This window comes from Babylonia areolata, chromosome 5 (genome assembly GCF_041734735.1).
Source record: "Babylonia areolata isolate BAREFJ2019XMU chromosome 5, ASM4173473v1, whole genome shotgun sequence".
NCBI lineage: Eukaryota > Metazoa > Mollusca > Gastropoda > Neogastropoda > Buccinidae > Babylonia > Babylonia areolata.
Genome location: NC_134880.1, coordinates 31,747,288 through 31,762,376, shown reverse-complemented (window position 1 = coordinate 31,762,376; position 15,089 = coordinate 31,747,288). Strand labels below are relative to the sequence as shown.

Here is a 15,089-nt window from a genome sequence, read left to right as displayed (position 1 = left end):
AGCTGGAGCCGTCGCTTGATGCTGGCAAACCAGCTACCAGTTGTATAGAGGGTAAAATGATCCACAAATAAAGAGCAATCTGATCCTTTCTGGACTGACTGGACCATGTTATAGATCTTAATGCTGAAGAGAGCAGGTGACAGAATGCTCCCATGTGGAACAACCCGCTCCTGCTTGTATATGTTGGAAAGAGTGGTGCCGACCCTCATTTGGAACTGTTGCTCTTGTAGGAAATTAGGAACAAATTGGGGGAGGTGCCCTCGAAACCTGAGGTTGTAAAGATCAAAGAAAATGCCAAGTTTCCAGGTGGTTTCATATGCTTTCTCCAAATGAAAAAAAATATGGCCACACTATGCTACTTGTTCACGAAAGCATTTCAAATGGTTTTTTCCAGGTCAACAACAGAACAATGGTTGCGGAAGTCACGTTGTTCTTTCGCCAGGAGGCTGACAGTTTCCAGTTTCCACATCAGTTTACCACTGACCATCTTTTCCGTTAGTTTACAAATCCAGCTGGTCAGTGCTGCTGGACAGTACTTTGAAGAGTTAAAGGTCTTTTCCTGGTTTCAGTTTTGGGATAATGAGGGCTTTCTGCCAAGAGGATGGGAAAAAGCCTGTGGTCCAGATATGATTATAGACTTTTAGCACTTTCTAAACAGGTTTCAGGAAGATGTTTTAAAAGTTTATAAGGTATCTCATCCAGTCCAGGAGAAGAATCAGTACAGGTTTGAAGAACAGATTCCAATTCATTAAGAGTAAAGGGAAGGTTATAATTTTCTGTATTGTCAGATGAAAAGTTGCAGGGCATTTTTTCTTTGAACCTTTTCGTTTTGAGGAACAGGGCCGATTTATGGGTAGATGAAGAGTTTGACTTGACTGTGGAGGCAATAGCTGAATGGGCACAATAGCCCGGGTCATGGGTTCAAATCTCGGTGGCGCCTGGTGGGTAAGGGGTGTAGATTTTTCCGATCTCCCAGGTCAACATATGTGCAGACCCGCCAGTGCCTGAACCCCCTTCGCATGTATACGCACACAGAAGATGAAATACGCACGTTAAAGATCCTGTAATCCATGTCAGCGTTCTGTGGGTTATGTAAACAAGAAGATACCCAGCATGCACACCCTTGAAAACAGAGTATGGCTGCCTACATGGCAGAGTAAATAAACAAAACGGTCATACACGTAAAATGTTAAATGTTACATGTTTATCTGAGTGTGTACATGTGTGTGCCTGAAATCTGATTGAATGACACAGGAAGCAAATGATGAGTGCCCGATGGCAGCCGTGGCTCTACCGAGGTGGGCAGCCTGTTGTGTAAATGACACTGTGTTTGTAAAGCAGTTAGAGCTTGGTCTCCGAACAAGGATAGGCACTATATAAGTGTCCATATCAATCAATCAAGCAATCAAGTAAATTAGCTACGGCTTTTTTCTCTGTAATTTAAGTGTCTGACAGCTTTCAGTAGTGTAAGGATGGACAGGTGTTTTTTCCTTTAATTTTCTTTAAGATTTTCCACACTTTTTACTTTGGTGTGTTGGAGGTTAATGAGAGGCAAATAACCCTCCAAGATCAACACTTCCAGTTTACTATTTTTAAACACAAATCTGGATTAGCTGCTGATGATGACTAATTCACTATGCTTTCCGTACAGGTTACAAGAAAAATATCTAAAAAAAAAGAATGAATCACATGCAGCTGTGAAATTTAGTGGTAATATTAAGAATAGAATGGACTAACACTTGTCAAAGTTTTGAAGAACTCACTTTATCATTGACTGATTTATCATATTTTTGAAAAAAAAAATCCATTCTTTTCACAACTAACATGAAGGCAGTGAGCTTTTCTCATAGAAATTTCACAAATGTGGTCTTTTGTAACCATAGACACTTTCTCATTCTAGCAATGGAACGGGCAAATGTGCATACACAGTGGATATCCGCAATGGAACTGGTATCAATGTAATCAGGATACAAACTGATATACACGCACGCTCACTCACACACACACACACACACACTAATATCACTTAAAGTGGAAGACGTTAAACTGAAGACTACACACACACACACATGATGTACTGGCTATTAGCAGACAGCACTAAAAATATCTGAAAAAAAAGAGAAGTGCTGGTGCCAGTCTTGCATGAGAAACTCCAGAAACTGTTCCTCATTCACGTCTTGGCCTTCAGCGACATCACCAACAGCTACAGGTTCGTCTGCTGCTGAGTCACTGTCACTGAAACCATGTGTCTCACTGCCAACACTTTCATCCTCACTAATAATAATAATAATAATAATGAACACTTATGTAGCACACTATCCAGAAATCTGCTCTAGGTGCTTTACAAAAACGCTTTGTTAACATAAAACATTACATCTATGTTACATACACACACCAAAATATGACTACACACACACACACACACACTGCATACATACACTTTAACAATACATGTGTATCTAACAGCTACCCTAACACATACGCACACATATGCAGGCACAAACTTACATAAACACACGCACACACAATACACATTCATATACATGCATGTAGTTATGTACACATACATATGTATACATACATAGTCAAGCACAGCTAATGCAAAGGAAGTGGACCTGCCACAATTGAACTTACTGCTGAGGGAAAAGGTGAGTTTTGAGACGAGATTTAAAAGATGCGAGGGAATCAGAATGACGGAGGTTATCAGGGAGCTTGTTCCACGTCTTTGGTGATTGAAAAGAAAACGATCTGTGTCCATAGGTCTTACTTCTGACGTGAGGTATCCTGAGAAGTCGAGTATCAGAGGAAGAACAGAGCTGGTGAGACGGGGTATAGATATGGAGGAGTTCAGAAAGATACTTGGCACCAGATCCATTGACTAATACTGTCATGGGACAATTCATCAGTGTCTAAAGATTTATTATCATCTTCATAAACACCGGAGCCTGCAGTTGTGACAACTTCTATCACTTCCCAAATGAAAACATACCAAGTCTGCAATTGGTTTTGAGCCTCAGTACTTGCAGAAGTTGACACCATCTTGTCGAGCGAGTGAGAAGGCAGAACTAGGAGACTGTATGCTCGCATGTATTATACTCATAAAATGCCATTCTCATCCACGCTAAAAGTACAGGTGCAATTTTGCATGACTGTAGAACAGAGCTTTGCCACTTAGTTTCGCACAAGACAAGTTAAGGTAATTCATGTAAAGGTAACACGTCTATGTGAATGTGTGTGTGTGTGTGTAACTGAAACCTGGCTGAATAACACAAGAAACGAATGTTAAGTGTCCAAGGCATCTCTCTGTTGGCATTACCCAGGCAGGTTGCCGGTTATGCAAATGACCCTTTAAAACCCTTAGAGCTTGGTTTCTGACCATGGAAAGGCGCTTGATAAGTATCTGTATCATCATCATCATCATATTATTATTATTCTTGTTGCTTATAGTCCAGTGACCACACAGGGCCATATCAGGACCATCAAACCATACAAACGCTCAACCGTGTTAACCCTTTCGCTGCCAGGAAAATAAGATTTAAGTGAAATCTATTTGCCAGGGTTTTTTCACAAAAAACGGGTATAAATTTTCAAAAAATTCTGTGCTCTTTGTTATTGGAGAAAGACCCATAAAAGTATATATTTTCTGAAAGGGAAATGAATAAAGAATACAAAACACATGATGTTTTCCCATTTTATGCATTTTAAGTGACATGCTGTTGTTTTGAAATCAGTGTTTTGTTTTTTTGTCACATTTTCAACTTGTTCATTACAAACATTAGTCTGGTAATTTGCACAAAAATATCATTTTCTGGGCAAATGGATATCTGCACACACAAAATCATACTAGAACAACCACAATATAAAAATAAAAAAACCGGAAAAAGAAATAGATGCATTGTGACTTCTGCAAGTGATAATATGGATGTGAGGCCATGCCCCCTCAGTCTCCACCCCCCTCCTCTTCACCCCTCTCACACCGTCACTTCATCCAGTTATCATCAGACCGCGTTGGCTGAGTGCCAAGAAAATAGCTCATACAGTGTCCTGCTAAAAATTCGGTGACCTGTCGTCTGCTAGAGTTGAACAGCCGGCATCACTCACTGATAGTTGTATCTTGGCCACTCTCTTGATTGCTCCCTTTATTTTCTATCAAATCGTCCTATAAATGTTCACCACTGTCTTCTCCTTCGAATTTATGCTCCAATTCTTTCTGAGCATCAACTAAAGAAAGTAATCTTGGTTGATTTAGTTCGCCACGAGCGCATGTCTTGAGCACGGAGTCAGTCCGACATTTTGTTGAGCGAGCGAGGAGAGGAGACTGCGGCCAGTAACCCAACCAAAACGTTCAAATAAAGGACTGCCTTATGACGCAGATGGTGTTTCTAGCTATGAATAGAATCCAGAAAGATTCCCCAAGCTAAAGCTACCAGCATTTTTGTCAACGAACTGAATGCAAAGCAGGGAAAAGTCAGAATATTTCGATGACGAGTTATCTCGTCATTGTGGCAGCGAAGCATACATGCTTGCCATGACGAGTTATCTCGTCATGCAGGCAGCCTAGGGGTTAAGACAAAACTGTCACATCTACAAAAAAATCCACTAATACAAACCCACAAAACACAGTTCATGACGCAGTATCCCAACCATTTAGCTCCTTATGGCAAATAAGACTAGGCCATACTGAAGATGCCAGCCATTCCGTTTAATTCATCATCCCCAGATTACTAAAAATCATAAAAAAGGAAAAAAACAATACTTCAAAGCCAAACAAAAAATGCATTAAAAGGCCATATAGGCAAATAACTGCAGAATGGGCAGCTAGTGCCCATCCCAATGTTTACATCTCACTACCTAACTGCCAGAGCAAAACAGCACAGACAGTACATCACAGAATGTGTAAAAGTGAAAAAAGTGTAAAGGCTTGCTTGAAAAAAGGTAGAGGAATGGACTGGAAGGGCAGAAAAAGGAGACAACAGTGAAGAAAGAAAAGATGACAGCAACAAAGAGAGTGACAGAAAAGAGAAAATTTCTAGCACAGAATTTCCAGAAGGCAGAGATGCTATTTATACTGAAAGACCCCCGGCATCCCCACGGGGCAATCATCTTCATCAAGAAGTTGGTGTTTGAATACTTTCAATGTTAAGAAGATAAACCTGGTGTTTGACAGTGACAATGAGTTAACACCTTTAAAAAACAATCACAAGTCAAGTTACCTGGGAAAGGCATGAGCCCCCACTTTGTTGAACTTCTGACACAGCTGGAAGAGTGCTGAGTTCACAAACCAAGATGCCTGCAACATGAACCTAGCACATTACACACAGAAAGGTCATACACACTACATTTGTAACAGCTGGTCAACTATCACACATATGCACACACACACACACTTACACATACAGAGAAATACTAACATGAAATACACACAGAATTCTCTTTTCATAAGCAAGCATGCATGAATCCTCACTTATCCATTCAACCTGCATTCAAGAAACATATATGTAAATGCCAAAATACTCAGTCGTGATTCCAATCTTTCATGTATGTTAACATACACAGACTCTCTCTCTCTTGTTTTTTGCTATTTCTCTCATGGTAATTCATCTGCAACCATACATCACGATAAGCTCAGATGATATATTCATTCACCTCTGCTTAAGTATATGCATACTCATACTACCCCTTCCCCATCCCCCTACTTCTTCCTGCAACATACCAAACTAATAGTACTGTACTAACTGAATGCATGCTCTAAAACATAATCATACCTGCATAGGAACTTGTATTTTGGAAGAAAGTTTCTTCCCCTCCTCTGTTTCTTCCATAATTTCTGCTTCCTCCCATCTCTGACACAAAGAAAAATTACAAATATAAAATAAAAATTAAAACAAAATCTTGATAGTCTGCAACTATTCTTCACAAGTAGCTATCAGCAGAAAATCAAAACTATCCTCAGTTGTCTTTTGTACCAATTTAATGACAAGTGCAAAACATCAGCAAGAATGAAACAAACTGTTCATCCTGACACTGATTTCAATCCTGAAAACAATATTTCAAAACAGTCATCACAAAAACTTAAAGATGCATGTCAGTATCAAATCTAATACCAGATTATTTGCAGACGACACCATGTACAACAAAATAATCAAGAAGGAAGCCGACCAGCACACACTCCATGAAGAACTAGTTTCCCTTTCCATCTGGGAGAAACAGTGGGCCATGCAATTCCACCCCCAAAAGTGCCCCACCTTGAGTGTCAGCAGAAAGAGGAAAAAGATCGCACCAAACTACAAACTCCATGGCCATCTGCTGGAAACAGAATTTCACTTTTTTCAGTGGGTTCACTAATCTGTTCACTACTGACAAATTCTGTCCCTTTGTACTGGATTGTGGGTACCCCCAGTTATGCATGGATCACACCTCAGAAAAACTCCTACTGGCTGTAATGTGAGTACCTCTGAAAAACTCTTACTGGCTGTAATGTGAGTACCAGATGTTTGCTCTGATGTTCCATGAACACAAACTTCAGTTTCTGCAGTATTTTTGTGGTTTTATATGCTGCAGTGTATGTGTTTACATCCTCCTTTTTTTTCTTTTTTTTTCTTTTTCTTTTTTTTCTTTTTTTTTAAGCATGTTCATTATATCAATCTTGCTCCTACTAACTGCATATAAAATCAAATTATTATGGTATCACATCATAGCTCAGAAGATGAGAAAAAAGCAAGCAAAGTTTCAAAGAGATATTTCAAGAAATAAGCCAGCTGTTGTTGTTTTCTCACTGAAAGATAAACCCACACCACATAATATGAAGACCTACATCAAAAAGAAAATGGGGAAAAAAACACAACCAAAATAAAAACCCACACTGAAACCACAAGTAAATCTATGTTCACTGCCAATACACAAATTTTATGTGGTAGTCCTTGAAGCACTGTGGGTAGCAAAGTGCAGGCGTGGATGGAGTGCAGTCATATAGGTGGAGCAGCTGATCCTGTTTGTCTACCCCACCCATATTCTTGTTGTACTGAGTTGATACATCAGGTCGCCTGGTGATGCCGGTCACGGATGGGTGCTTCTGCGTGGCCATGCACAGTGGAGAGGATGTGAACCACCTTGGTGCTGTGGTACTTGGTGGCGATAATCTTGCCATCACCACAGAGAGATCACGAGGAGCCTGGGTTCAGCTGGATGTCATGGAGTTGCTGCGGTATTTCCTGGTTCTCCCTGACTGTGCCACAGGCCAAGGTGTTTTTTTCCAGCATGTATAGGTACTTCAAATATCTAGGAGCAACCCTGACAAAGTATGGAAGCTGCAAAGCAGAAATAAGAAATCGTATTGGCACTGCCACCACAGCCATGACCAAACTGAACAGAGTGTGGAAAAGTAACATCTGATTCTCCACAAAATTCAAACTCTACAAAGCCCTGGTGGTCTCCATTGTACTGTATGGTTGTAAGGCATGGACACTGACAGCCGAAACTGAAAGGAAGATCCAGGCTTTTGAGAACAAATGCCTGAGGAAGCTCCTTCAAATTTCCTGGATCGAGCACAGGACCAATGAATATGTACAGAGCAGAATTAAGAACCTTGCTGGACCTCAGTAACCTCTCCTTTCAACTGTAAAGAGACGCGCGCAAGCTGATATGGTTTGGGCACAACACTCGACACACCAGTCTGTCCAAAACAATCATGCAAGGCACCATCGAGGGCAGGAGAAGAAGAAGACAGCGGAAGAATTGGCATGAGAACATCAAAGAATGGACCGGACTCCATACACGTGAGCTGCTGCCGGCGGCTGCTGACAGAGACAGATGGTAAAAGGGAGGTTGCGTCTGCGGTCCTCCGGTTTCCCCCAACGACTACTCTGTAGTTATGGGCCTGAGGTGAGGTGATAGGTACAGCCTGAGGCTGCTATACCAGTTGTCAGTGTACACTTGATAGCCCTTGTTCAAGAGGGGGGCTATCAGGTACAGCACCATCTTCTCATTGGCAGACAGCTCCGGGTTGTCAGCACCGACAGCTTGGAGAACAGGCTGCACCTCGTTGACTGGATCCTCCCTCCCAGCATAGACCTTGAATCGGTAGCAGTAAGCCCCACTTCCTTTGATGTCGCCATCAGAATCACAGCACAGGTAGATTTTTATACCGTACCTGGCACGCTTCATCGGTATGTATTGACAAAGATCAGTCAGCTTTTCCACAGCAGCAGGCTCTCGTCAACACACACTGCTTGTCGTGGCTTATACACCTCCTGGAACTTCTCATGCAGGTGGCCCAGTATCAGCTGGATTTTGTACAACTGGTTGTATGCAGGATTTCCCTGTGCTGGCATGGTGGAGTTGTCATGGAAGTGGAGGAACTGCAAGATAATATGAAACATTATTGAATTACAGTTGATCAGCTGCACACACACACACAAACACACACACAAACACACAACAACAACAAAAACACACACACAAATACATACCCAAACCACACACACACACACACTGTACACACGATACATGCACTTATTGCCTGTTGCATGAATACACAAACACACACACATACAGAGTGACACACACACACACACACACACACAGAATCACACACACACACACAAAACAACAACAACAACAAAACACACACACACAAATACATACCCAAACCACACACACACACACATACACACACACACTGTATACATGATACATACATGCACTTGTTGCAAGTGTACACACACACACACACACTGTACACATGATATATGCACTTCTTGCTTGTCGCATGTATACACAAACACACACACACACACACACACACACACACACACACACACACAACAACAACAACAAAAACACACACACAAATACATACCCAAACCACACACACACACACTGTACACATGATACATGCACTTACTGCCTGTTGCATGTATACACAAACACACACACATACAGAGTGACACACACACACATACACACACACACACACACACACAAAACAACAACAACAACAACAAAAAACCACACACACACATACACACACACAAATACATACCCAAACTGCACACACACACACACACACACACACACTGAACACATGAAACGTGCACTCGTCGGATGTGTACACACACACACTCACTGTACACATGATATATGCACTTGTTGCTTGTTGCATGTGTACATACACACACACATACACATAGAATGACACACACACAAAAACAAACATTCACAGAGTCTCTCTCTCTCTCTGTGTGTGTGTGTCTCTCTCACACACATACACACACCAGCAACATCTTACTATACATGCTTGTATCACTAAGAGAGAGAGAGAGAGAGCAGGAGGGGGCCAAGCAGAGCAAACCGATAGGCCTAGTTTGCATCAGTTTGACATGGTACAATATATGACACCAAAATCTTATTATACATGCTTGTATCACTAAGAGAGAGAGAGAGAGAGCAGGAGGGGGGAGAGGGAGAGAGAATGAACAAATAAAAAGAAGAGAGGGAGGGAGAAGGAACAAACAAAAGAATAAGAAAAAAAAACTGACCTGGAATCTGTTCCTGGTCATGACCGAGCTGAATACTGGTATCCTGTATAGGACTTTTGTTGACCAGTACAGCTTGATGGCTGGCAGTTTGATGATGCCCATCAGGAGCACTAGGGCCAGAAACTTCTTCAGCTCCACTTGTGCAACTGGCTCCCACTGGCCGTGGTTAGCTCGGGAAAATGGAGGCAGATTGGGGTGGGACTCCAGATACTGTTGTGCATATAATAGCAATGTTTTTAAAAGCGAATATGTGAAATGCTTTTATTTGAGAACATATGTATATTACTCTTGTTTAATCCAGTTACCCGCGCGTGCGTGCGTGCGTGTGTGTGTGTGTGTGTGTGTGTGTGGGGGGTGGGGGGGGGGGGGGGGGGGGGTGTGGGTGTGTGCTGATTATCTGGTTGTGGTTTTCCACAATTCATCTTTATTCTTATCTTATCTGTCTATGATAATCAATGTGGAGTATAGCAGGCTATGTTTATAATTATATTCAAATAATGTTTCTTAATTCTTTCTGTTTTTACATTAAGAATACTAGTTATTACCTGCAGTGTGTGGATGTATGTATGAAACGATGTATGTGATAGTTTTTTACATTTGTATCTTCGTAATATTTGTAGGGGCCGTTGTTGGCTTTTACAGTTATGGTCCCCATGTTGTTTACTTGTCTATGTTGTGATAATGCACCTGACCAAATTTCTCCAGTTGGAGATAATAAAGTTATTCTTATCTTATCTTATCTTACCTTATAAATTGGTTTGGATGACCAGGTGGTTGATGATGTCCTGGTCAAAAAACAGACCCATGTAATCAACTGGCCTAAAGTTGGTTGTGTCACACTTTAGGCCCAGATTTCCTGTGAACTGAACAGCGGGGTTTGGTGGTTGGTTTTCTGCTGGCGTCCATTCTTGAACCAGGTGTGGCTGACCACGCCCTCTGCCCCTCCCCCTCGCAACTGCCCCTTGTCCTCTGCCCCTTCCTCTTCCTCGACCTCTCACAGCAGGAGGGGGTACAGTACTTGTACTGGGTACTGGCTCTACCTCCATTTCAATGGCGTCTGACTCGACTCCAGTCACTGAATCAGTGGACGATTCAGGCTCGTAATCGGAGTCTTCATCATCAACACCAGTTTCTGACAAAAGCAGTTGGTGCTGGTTTCTGTCAGTCTCTTCCTCGTCACTTACAACGGATTTTTCATCATCGAAGTCTTCCTCACCACTGTGTCTGCATCATTCAAAATTTCCTGCAATACTTCTAACGCAGAATATTGCCTAAGAACAGGTCGCCTTGTCAAAGTACGTTGTTGATCCGCCATCTTGGATTTATAATCAGGTCCAAGCGTCAACAAAGGCAATATCACTCAGTCATGGTCAGTTGCTGAGTGGTCAAAGGGAAAGAACCGTTGTTTAGAGTCCCTACAGCAGTCTGGCCCAGTTTTCAGCATTGTCTCCCATTTAGATTGCCTTTATTTCGATGACGAAACTAGTATGAGATACTCTCGTACACAGGCGTACAGACCTTCTGAAATCGGTACGAGAGTGTCTCGTTACTGGCAGGGAAGCGGTTAATAGTACATCCCACAGTAGCCCAGCTGAATTGTGCCCAACAGCAACCTCCCACAACATGACAGTTTCATCAACATACTGACTGAAGTTGGTCGTCAAGCAGAAGAAGGAAGAAGAAGAGTAGTCAAGAAAACCAAAAGTGTTTCAAACTTATTGTCATCCTTATAAAACTAGTGCTGCAGAGCTAAACAAAACCTCCCAGATGGAGAATGATTCTGATCATTGTCAATAGACCCAGCCACCCAACTAGTCTGTGTGTGTGTGTGTGTGTGTGTGTGTGTGTGTGTGTGTATAAGAACAGAAAACATTTCAGTAAAATATAAAAAGAGAGAGAGAAAGAGTGAGAAAATAAGGCACAACTTCAGTCATATTCATGCACATCTCCAAATGCCCTGATGTTGACCATTCTGTCAATTTCTTGCCGGATGACAAAAAGGAAAAGAACTTATTTACAAATATAATCATGTATTATACAAAAAATAGTTACATACTTACAAAAACAGGTATACAAAACCCAAAACTGCCTATAGCGTCTCAATTGTTCAAGACACAAATAAATACAATACGATAAAAACAAGAAAAGAAAGCCTTCATGGCTTTCAAGAGATTTTTACAGATTTTTTTTTTTTTTTTTTTTTTAAAGATAAAAATAAAAAGAGGAAAAAAATGACACTCCTCTTACAATTTCTGTTGGCAGCATATATATGTCCTTTCTAAAGTTCTCTTAAAATAACTGATTATGAGCCTGGAAAGCAATCAACAAAACAGATGCATGGATGCATTCTGCCTGATAACCCTTTCGCTGCCGGGAAAATAAGATTTAAGTGAAATCTATTTGCCAGGGATTTTTCAAAAAATTCTGTGCTCTTTGTTATAGGAGAAAGACCCAAAAAAGTATATATTTTCTGAAAGGTAAATGAATAAAGAATACAAAACATGTGATGTTTTCCCATTTTACATATTTTCAGTGCCATGTTGTTGTTTTGAAATCAGTGTTTTCTTTTTTGTCACATTTTCAACTTGTTCATTACAAACATTAGTCAGGTGATTTGCACTAAAATATCGTATTTTCTGGGCAAATGGATATCTGCACACCGCACAAAATCATACTAGAACAACCACAATAATTTTTTTTTTTTTTAAAGAGACAGATACACAATGCATTGTGACTTCTCAAAGTGATAATATGGATGTGAGTCCACGCCCCCTCAGTCTCCACCCCCCTCACAAAGCCACTTTATCCAGTTCTCATCAGACCGCGTTGGCTGAGTGCCAAGAAAATCGCTCACACTGTGTCCTGTTAATAATTCAGTCACGTTTTGTCGCCTGCTACACTGTACAGTCAGCACCATTCACTGATACTCGTATCTTGGCCATTCTCTTGATTGCTCCCTTTATTTTCTACCAAATTATCCTATAAATGTTTATCACTGTCTTCTCCTTTGACTTTAGGCTTCAATTCTTTATGAGCATCAGCTAAAGAAAGCCGTCTTGGTTGATTTAGTTCACCATGATCTCATGTCTTGAGCACGGCGTCAGTCCGACATTTTGTTGAACGAGCGAGGAGAGGAGTCAGGCTAACACTGTGGCCAGTAACCCAACCAAAATGTTCAAATAAAGGACTGCCTCATGACGTAGATGGTGTTTCTAGCTATGAATAGAATCAAGAAAGATTCCCCAAGCTACAGCTACCAGAATTTTTGTCAACGAACTGAATGCAAAAAGTCAGAATATTTCGAAGACGAGTTATCTTGTCATTGTGGCAGTGAAGCATACATGCTTGTGCTGACAAGTTATCTCATCATATAGGCAGCCTAGGGGTTAATTTTGAATTGAAGGTGATGAACTGTATAGGGCAGAGTAGCAGATAAGTAGATCTGCTCATTAAGGTGGTCGTTCATGAACATTATGCACTGTGAGATGGAGCCTTTGCACAAAGCAATCTGGGTATATATCCAGTGGCCTCCTTCAACTATTTTCAATCATGTTTTCACAAACTATCAATATGATCCACACAATAATATCCTTTCCATGAACTTTTACCATAAATTCACTGACAGAAAGAAGGATAGTTAGAGTGTGCAACCACATAAATCTAACCTTAAAAGTAAAGCACAAAGCATCGTTAATCAAATGAATATTTGCATATCTCCAAACCAGCAATGCGCAGATTTCTTAAAAATGGAGCACTATCTTTCTGGGCTTTCCCAAATGCAGCACACTGAACACAACAGGCTAAACGTTTGTTCATGGCCTTGGAGATTTTTTTTTTACCCATTTTGAGGTAAAACTGACAGTATGTAGGTGCATGTCTATATACAGTGGTCGAGCCTTTTCATCATCTGTTCAATATGGAACTGTTTGCCTCCCCATGTCCGTCACAGCCCTTCACTGCCTTCCTTTAAATCTAACCTCAAGACTTTCCTCTTCCAGCAGCATTTCCTCTAGACCCTCTCTCACACATGAAAGTTGTTGATTGGGTAGCCTGTATATTTGTAATGCTGTATTGTGTGTGCGTCGAATGTATGTATGTATGGATGGATGATGTATGCATGCATGCATGTATGTATGCATGTATGTTTGCATTGTAAATACGAAATTGTATGCACATACATATGTTTATTGTGCATGATTGTGGGTTGAGGACTGAGTGTGTTGTGTATGCGTGTCTGTGTGGATTGTAAAGTGCTTTGTGCAATGAGAAGTGCTGATAAATGTCCAGTTATCATCAGAACTGGATTGAGTGAGTGAGTGAGTGTGTGTGTGTGTGTGTGTGTGTGGGTGGGTGGGTGGGTGGGTGGGTGCGTGCGTGCGTGCGTGTGTGTGTGCTTGTCTGTGTGTGTATATTGTGGGAACTGCATAGGTGAGACTGCAAATATGTTTAAATTTGGGTGCTGCAGTAGGCCCACAGTGGAGGTCCAGGGATGGGCGTCAGGGGGGCAAGCCACCTGAAGCTGGAGACAATCTGAAAATCCCTAGGTCAAAAATACCACAAGAATGCTTGCTACTCACCATTTAAACAGCAGGGATGTGCCACTCACATTCTTTCTTTCTGTACTTTTTTTTCAAAAAAGTGTCAATGGAAAAAAAAATAATGCTCTTCACTTTAACAGAGGTGTGTAAAAAGCTCCTGCATACTTGCTTTTAATAATAACAATAATATTAATAGTATTTATATAGCGCTGAATCTTGTGCAGATAAATCTAAGCGCTTTCACACCTGTCTTTCACACGCATGCATAACTCTAAAACTGAAGAAACTGAAGACAAAGAAGTGGTAGGTGTGGACTCGGGTGTGGCTATGGAGTCCCAGTTTGGATCTTCAAGGGTGTCTGCAATGAGGACAGGAAAGCTGTCTGGGCTTTGGGCATTGCTGCTGCTGCCTTCCTTTTCTTGCAGGCCTCAGCCTGTGGTTCTTCTCAAAGCTGTAGTGTGCTTGCTTTGTCAGAACGTGCCAGCTAGTCCTGTCCTGTACATGCTCCTTTAAATTCCTTAACCAGTTGAGTGCCAGATAATTTTGTGAAAAAGAGCTCTCCCCTTGCCAGGGAATTTTGTGGATTCGGTGGTAATAGATTAAAAAAAAATATAGTAAAAAAAACTTTGGGAGATATAAAAAGAATGTAAACATTTTTGTGAAGGAAAATAAGGGTAGATTCTGAATCTGGGCTTTGTTTCCCAATCAGTCTGAATGTAGATGACTGTTCAGGCAAAAGAAAGTCTATTTTCACCTCCACAGAATGGCGTTCATAAAGTGAACAAACACAATACAGCTGGAAATAGCATACATATTGTCAGACTATACCTGCAGAAGTTATTAAAATCGGCTACAAGTTTATGAAAACAAATCACACCTTGTGTTGACATTAAGTGAATCACTGTCAGAACAATGACCAATATGTATACAGTCAACATAAAAAGTCAATCATGTTCTGAGAAACTAAGCAGGCAAGCTTCTTGACAGCTAAGAGCTTTCCCCAATTAGAGGGTGA

At 41.1% G+C, this 15,089-nt stretch overlaps 1 protein-coding gene across 2 annotated transcripts in view; it reads right to left on the bottom strand.

Moving 5' to 3' along the window:
- The window catches only part of LOC143282024 (conserved oligomeric Golgi complex subunit 1-like), a 324,386-nt gene that overhangs the window by 91,481 nt on the left and 217,816 nt on the right, over positions 1-15,089 (bottom strand). For both annotated transcript variants that reach the window (XM_076587450.1, XM_076587449.1), the window contains exons 23-24: positions 5,766-5,843; positions 5,214-5,290 (exon numbers count right to left, since the gene is read on the bottom strand). In XM_076587450.1, coding sequence (XP_076443565.1) covers positions 5,214-5,290; positions 5,766-5,843 — 155 coding nt within the window. The remainder of the gene's footprint in view (positions 1-5,213; positions 5,291-5,765; positions 5,844-15,089) is intronic.